Source organism: Cherax quadricarinatus, chromosome 51 (genome assembly GCF_038502225.1).
Source record: "Cherax quadricarinatus isolate ZL_2023a chromosome 51, ASM3850222v1, whole genome shotgun sequence".
NCBI classification, from domain to species: Eukaryota; Metazoa; Arthropoda; class Malacostraca; order Decapoda; family Parastacidae; genus Cherax; species Cherax quadricarinatus.
The window spans coordinates 29,700,123-29,707,963 of record NC_091342.1 but is presented as its reverse complement, the minus strand read 5'-3'; the positions used below and the strand labels follow the sequence as shown (position 1 = coordinate 29,707,963).

Sequence of the window (7,841 nt, the reverse complement as noted above, 5' to 3'; positions counted from 1 at the left end):
ACACACACACATACACACACACAGACACACAGACACACAGAGGTATGATAAAGCTCGTGGAACAGGGAGAGAGTGTACATAGTGTCTACCAGTGATGAGTCAGGGCCACACACACACACACACACACACACACACACACACACACACACACACACACACACACACCGAAATTCGAAATGGCCGAAAACCAAAGTAATATTTCTCATAAGAAATAATGTAAATTCAATTGTAATTTGTTCCAGACACCCAAAAATATTAACAAAAAATGCATTTTATAGAGAATAATAATAGTTTTACATACAGAAAACAATGAGAAATAAATATAAATGACTAATTTTAATGATAAATGAACATTACATCCCTTTATTGAAGACTCTTGTTAGCTCTTCCTTGTGGTTGTTCACCAACTCTTCCACATCCTGACCACTCACAGCTAACCCCTACCTACCAGCTACATACACTGCAGCCCACAGCCATATTAGTACCATCCACATACCATGTTCACTGAATTTAATCGTTTCTAACGACTACCTTTAGATGCCATCATAAACAAAGGGAGAAGTAATGAATAATTCATCCCGAGAATTGTAAAGAAAAGCTTATGTATTCAGGGCAGTTACTGGGCCAATGCAGATTCATACAGTTTTCTCCAATGCTGGACTAGAGAAAACGTAATGTTTACCCTCCACTGCATAAAAACATTGCATGTTTATATGCTATGTACAGTAGGGTCCTGCTTTTCGGCGTTCCGCTAATACGACGATCTCAAATTATCACCATAACTTTCTATACAGCAAGCGGTCTTTCAAATACAGCACACGCCAGGTTTGTTTACATTCTCCATGAGCACATCTCTGTATTATATAATAATAATCACTCTTGGGCACATTAAGTGTCTAATTTTATGTCAATATAGACATTTTAATTAATCCATCTATAATATTTTCTTCAAAATTATATAAGAAACACGTTACATAGCATATAAACATGCTGTTTATATACTATGGAGGGGTGGTTGCTGGCAGAGGGAAAACATTATGTAATACTAATGATAATCACTCTTGGGCACATTAAATGTCTTATTTTATGGCAATAAAGACATTTTCATTGATCCATGTATGATATTTTCTTCAAAATTATATAAGAAACACGTTACATAGCATATAAACATTTTATGTTTATGTACTTATGGAGGTGTGGTAGCCGGGCAGAGGGAAAACGTTACGTCACTCCCCTTAATACGTAACGCTTTTATTTACAGTTCTCGGCATGAATTACTCATTACTTTTCCCTTTGTTCTTGATGGCATCTAAAGGTAGTTGTTATAAACGATTAAACTCGGTGAACATGGTATGTCGATGGTAATAATATGGCTCTGGGCCACATAAAATATCGTGTAACTATGTAGGTAGGTGTAGGTATGTAGTCCAGGTGGACTACATACCTACATTATTATTAAAACTGATAATTATACTTATGTGTACCTGTACCTAAGTAAACTTACACACTGTACTGGCATGCAGGTACACATTAAAATCACTTAGTGTGTCTTATTAGTCTTGAAGGCGCCATTTTAATAATAATAATAATAATAATAATAATAATAATGACACACAATAATCGTATAAATAAATATCGTATAAAACATTAACCCTTTGACTGTCGCAAACCTCTCCTCAGTCCTCTGGATAATAGTTTTGGTAACCCCGCACCACCTCCTAATTTCCAAACTACGATTCTCTGCATTATATTCACACCACACATTGCCCTCAGACATGATATCTCCACTGCCTCCAGCCTTCTCATTGCAACATTCACCACCCATGCTTCGTACCCATATGAGAGTGTTGTTATAACTATACCAACACTCTTATTACTCTTCATTATATCAAGTGCATTATCCTGAGTGTGATTATAACACCAGGGGAGCAACATATTAACCCGTTGAGGGTCCAGAGGCCAAATCTCAGAGTGACAGCCAGGGTCCAAGAATTTAAAAAAAAAAAAAAAAATTTCTTATGAAATGGTAGAAAATCTTTTTTGAAGGTAATAAAACAAAAAGTATGAAATTTGATGGAAAATTGATGAAATTACGTTTTTGCGAATTTTTCTGCATCAGCGATATTTATGCATTGGCAATTTTGCTGACTTTGACTCCTTTTTAGGCCAATTACGTACATTATTCCAGTCAACCAAATTCTTAGCTATTTCGCTAGTATTACTTCTATTTTATTGATTGTGCACAACAGATTTGCCCAGTCAACTGTTTCAACTACTCAATACGTAAAGCGATCAGAAATTGGTAATTTGGCCAATATAACACAAAGTTCAAAATATTCCAATTTCAAAATAGGGTCCAGAATAAACAATGCAGGCATTCCTGGCACTAAACTAACATTTCCTTTGTTTATTAGTTACATTTTCAGGCTTTACAAATGAATCCATTTTGATTTTTTATTCACATAATGAATTTTTATTCACACCAAAAAATAGAAGAGTTACTATTATGTAATATTGTAATAATTGTATAAATAATATCAGCACATTAGTGAATGTACATTAGACCTACCAGCTAATGTGTATTAGATGAGTGATGTCATATGTTTACACTTGAACATAGGCAAAAATTGAACATTTCCACTACTTTGAGCTCAGTTTCAATCCATTTTCATACTAAAACCAATCAAAATCATCTCTCTTTCTGTAATATATCTTCCATTCTATCAAATGAGACCAAGAAATTGCGAATACAACTTAAAGGATATACGAAAAACACCACAAAGTCACTGTTTTAATCTAAACATACGGTAGCAATTTTTTTCTCATTATGCACTGCGTGCTGCAGTATTTGTTTTATGTGGTGCACACTTACCACACAGATGTATTCTCTCATATCTAGGCCCAGATTTATCACTTACAGCTTATCTGAGTGAACTGAGCTCAAGCCGTAGTTCTACGGCTTGGACCCAGGCTTCAAAGCCGTAGAACTACGGGATGGACCCTCAAAGGGTTAAGCACATGAGTCATGTCAGTTAATGGTGGCCAAGCATCTCCTTGTCAGACTCATTGTTTCATTGTTTCTATAATAGATGAAGAGATATAAAATGTGTGAATAAATTTTAAGTCTTTTGAACCTTCAATGAAAATATTTATTTGGCATACTTTCAGTGAAAGAGGATTATAACCTACATTCTTTCTTGGTTGATACAAAATACTCTATGTATCATCTTCTTCTTTCAACAAACCAGCCGTATCCCACCAAGGCAGGGTGGCCCAAAAAGAAAAATGAAAGTTTCTCTTTTTAAATTTAGTAATCTATACAGAAGGAGGGATTACTAGCCCCTTGCTCCCTACTGTATGTATACTTGTGTAAAAATGATTCAGATGTTAGTTGCATGTTTCCTCTGACATTAAAATTCATTATCTAAATCATTAGCTAAATTTGCAAAATGTTATCATTGAGATTATCAAAAACTTATTCTTTAAATTTGCTGGAAATTAATTGATAAAATTTAAAACTTAAGACAGTTTCTGAAGTACATGTGCATCCTAAAAATCTGTTGTAAATGCCATGGTGCTCCACACATTAAGTAGATAAGTAAGACATGCTTGCAACAGTTGGGTATCTTTATTCTGAAACATTTTGCCTACACAATAGGCTTCTTCACTCGAATATAGAGGATGTAGCAGAAGCATCAGTACTACGTCTTCAAGGGTGATAGACTGATTACATTGTCTTTACATCACCACTGCTTCTGCTGCCTCCTCTGTATTTGACTGAAGAAGCCTGCTGTCCAGGCAAAATGTTTTGGAATAAAGATACCTAACTGTTGCATATGTGTCTTACTTATCAACTTGCTGGTATTGTATATCATAATCATATTCACACTAAATAGACTTAGAAGGTGCAGCCTTAATTTATGAAGTTTGTTCAAAAGATCCACTAGAGCTGTCCAGTATCTTTTATATAGTTTTGTTCCCAGAATTTATGCATTTGTTACACACTGAATTTGTTTCCTTTGTAGTTTCATGAAAGGTAATTTTAAAAGATATATATTGACCTGTTTCTGGTGAGCAATATTGCTATATACTCACTTGGACAGCTTTGGGAATAAAATTTTTAAATTACTCAGTAAATTAAAATCACAGCTTAATTACAGTTAAGGTACAGATTTTATACAGTAACCTAAGTTAATTTTAGGAGGATTTCAGTTTGTAGTACACAACCTAATAATTGTTCTGTATGAGGACTCATAATTGAAGTCATGCTTGTATTCTATTGGTATAAGAAACATATGTTAGAAAGTGTTAGCAAAGAAACAAAACTGAAACTTATGGGAAGTGCATTTTATTTTCTAAGTAGCAGAACTTTCACGAGTAACTGAGGCCAGTTAGTTGCTACTGGGCCTTGATGACATGTTTATTAGTTGTCTTCTCTTACAGCTGCCCATATTGGTGTGGGTATCTCTGGCCAAGAGGGATTACAAGCAGTGTTAGCATCAGATTACTCAGTTGCTCAGTTCAGATACCTTGAGCGGCTCCTCCTGGTTCATGGGCGGTGGTCATACTACCGCATGTGCAAGTTCCTCAGATACTTCTTCTATAAGAACTTTGCATTTACGTTATGCCACTTTTGGTTTGCCTTCTTCGTGGCATTCTCAGCTCAGGTAAGGTCGAGCAGTTTTGTGCAAGTAATGACCTAGCCTAACATCACCTGCAAACTATATTCATACATCTTTTTGTTTTTTTACACTTATTTTAGGGCTAAGAGCTGTTTTCCTCAATTAATGTCAAGACCTAGTCCTGTCTAAGATATACTTTCCACCCCTCACCAAGATGCATCACAAAATAACTGGTTAACACGCAGTATTTACTTTATGGTAGGTTCGTGGGGACAGCCATTACAGCTCACCTGACTTGGAATCAATCCAGGGTCACTTGGGTTCTAAGCCAAGAACTTTACTTAGAGACAGTATATTATCCAAAGATTATTCTTTTCTCACAAGATCTTTGAAACACTCACATGGTTACTGTGTACTAGAATAAGTTATCGAACTAGGTAATAATGTACAAAACACATGTAATACTGCATTATAATTTTCTTATAGCAGATGGTCAAGAAAATACACTATGGAGGGGTTAACAGTTAGACACATAGACTTGATTTATGCAATTAAGCAAATGAAGAAAGTTACTCTCAAGACTGAATGAATGAGCTGTCTAGATTTTTTTTTTATATACTTTCGCCATTTCTTGCTCCCCAGTAGACATTATTGACAAATGTTGATCAACTGAGCTGTAATACCATATCCTCAGTTGACCTTAAATCCTTAACCCTTTCAGGGTCCACAGGCCCTCTCCGAGACTTGTTCTCAGGGTCCCCCCAAATTTAAAAAAAAAAAAAATTATTTTTTCCTATGAAAAGATAGAGAATCTTTTCCCGATCATAATGACACCAAAAGTATGAAATTTGATGGAAAACTTACGGAATTATGCTCTCGTGAAGTTAGCGGTCTCGACGATGTTTACGCATCAGCGATTTTGCCCACTTTGAGCCCTATTTTCGGCCAATTCCAGTGTGCTAATCGACAGAAATCATAACTATTTTGCTAGAACTCCATTTTTTCTATCGAATGAGTACAAGAAACCACCCATTTACTGATTTCAACTATCCAATACAGTGATCAGAATTTAGCAATTTTGCCAATCTCACACAAATTTCAAAAGATGCCAATTTCCGAATAGGGTCCAGAATAATCAAGAAAGACATTCCTGGCACTAAAATAACATTTCCTCTGTTCATTAGTCACATCCCCACGCCCCTCTTACATTCTTTTGCTTTCCACTTTGAATTTTTATTCTAACAGACTACTGCATTAGTGTAGAAATGGTATAGATAATATCAGTGCACTTGTGAAAAATATTAGACTTGCCAGTTGACGTGTATTGGATGCATAGCATGATTTGTTTACTTTTGAACTTTGGTAAAAATCGAACATTTCTGCTACTTTGAACTCAATTTCAAGGTACTTTTCATTGTAAAACCAGTCAAAATCATCTCAATTTCTGTAATATGTCTTCCATTCTATAAAATAAGACCAGGAAAACTAGAATACAGCAATAAATACCATACAAAAATACAGTGCAAAGTCGCTGTTTTAATCCAAAAACACGGTCAAAGTTTTTTTTTTCTCATTACACACTGTGTGCTGCAGGATTTTTTTTATACTACGCACACTGACCACATAGACCCATTCTTTCATATGCAGGCCTACCAGCTTTCTCTCACTAGATTTGAGGGCGCTAGAATTTAGGCATACTGGTACGTCATAGACACTGGTGCGTAAGCCGTACTAGTATGGCCGAAACCCTGAAAGGGTTAAACTGGCCACAACATATAGTACGTTTTACTGGCCGACTTTACACAGCACATATATGCACAAAAGCTATAGCATACCCAGATTTCTTAGGCTCTGCTATTTTAGGTCTCGGGCAACTTCTTTATTCAGGTATAACTTTGTCTTGCCTATGCAGAAAATAATTCATCCTCCAAAGAAATTGGTAATCACAGTAAATCCTCTTTTAAAGAGACATTACATGAAACAATTATGTTTAAATGCAGAAAAGATACATTTTTTTTTTTTTTTTTTTTTTTTTTTTTTTTTTTTTTTTTTTTTTTTTTTTTTTTTTTTTTTTGCAAAGCTCTTGAGTAAGTATTGATTGTATGCTTTGTAAGTGTGGAAGCACCAGGTTACATGTACAATTTTTGTAGGTTCCACCTTTAATATGATTCTTTCCCATCATTACAAGTTGAACCTGAGGGTTGAGTGTTTGGAGAGGCACAGCTGCTCCCCTCACCCACACTGCCTGTACTTAGAAACAATGAGGCAAAAATAAAGAGCTTACTCAGTGAATAGTGCAGATTGTGATGCAGTGAAAATAATGTCAAAAAGGTCAGTATGGGAGAACCCCACTTATACAGTATCTTCTTTTTTGGTGCTCCAAATTAACATTGGCTTCAAATTGAGCCATTGTTCAAAGTGTTCCACCCGCCAGCGATTGTTGCCAGCAGGTGGAATAGTGGCTTAATTGAAAGCCAGTGAAAACGTGGAACACCAAAGTAGGCACTGTATATGTGGGGCCGTCCCTGTACAGCTAAATAAGGCAGAAATAATACGTATGTGTGAATGAGGAGAAAAAACAAGGTGTTCAGCTTAGTGCTTGGTTAATAAAATTAAAAACGTTATTGTACTATAAACTGTGTGTGAGAAAGGACAGTTGCCTTCACAGTAGTGTAAATGTAGTCCTGGATGGTTTGAAGGCTTTGAAACATTGCACTTAACTTCACAATATCAGTATAAGGTTTAGTGGAGAGAGTGCATGGGCTAATTACATTGACCTGAAAATTTCTTGGCTGGCTTTGCCATTATTTTTGAGAATGGTTACAGTCATCACCAGTTTTTAATGTTGATGGGATAGGGTTATCTTGGAAGTGTATGCTGTCAAAAATATATATATTAGCAAGCTAGATTAAAGGTAACTAAGGATTATTTCAACGTTTTTCTCTTTGCAAATGCAATAGGTGCTTTCATGTGCTGTTCTATTCATATTCAAAATTCAAATTCAAAAATTTATTTCTTTGCATAGTATAGAATGTGTAGTACAATGTATAGAATGTGTAAGTAAAATATTGTTAAGCACAGAAAAAGCCACTAGCATGCATGTGCATTTTGGGCAGAGCAATTTATACTAATCTATTGTGCAGAGAATCCCTGAGCTTGAAAAGGTCAAGATAGAAAATGTTTTTCTGCCATTTTGGCAGTCTTACAAAGCAACATGAA

General features: G+C 35.5%; 1 protein-coding gene across 1 annotated transcript in view; it reads left to right on the top strand.

Moving 5' to 3' along the window:
• The window catches only part of ATP8B (ATPase phospholipid transporting 8B), a gene marked incomplete in the record, with an annotated part of 560,409 nt that overhangs the window by 517,381 nt on the left and 35,187 nt on the right, over positions 1-7,841 (top strand). The window contains 1 exon segment of the mRNA XM_070095976.1: positions 4,444-4,667. Within this exon segment, the coding sequence (XP_069952077.1) occupies positions 4,444-4,667 (224 nt within the window).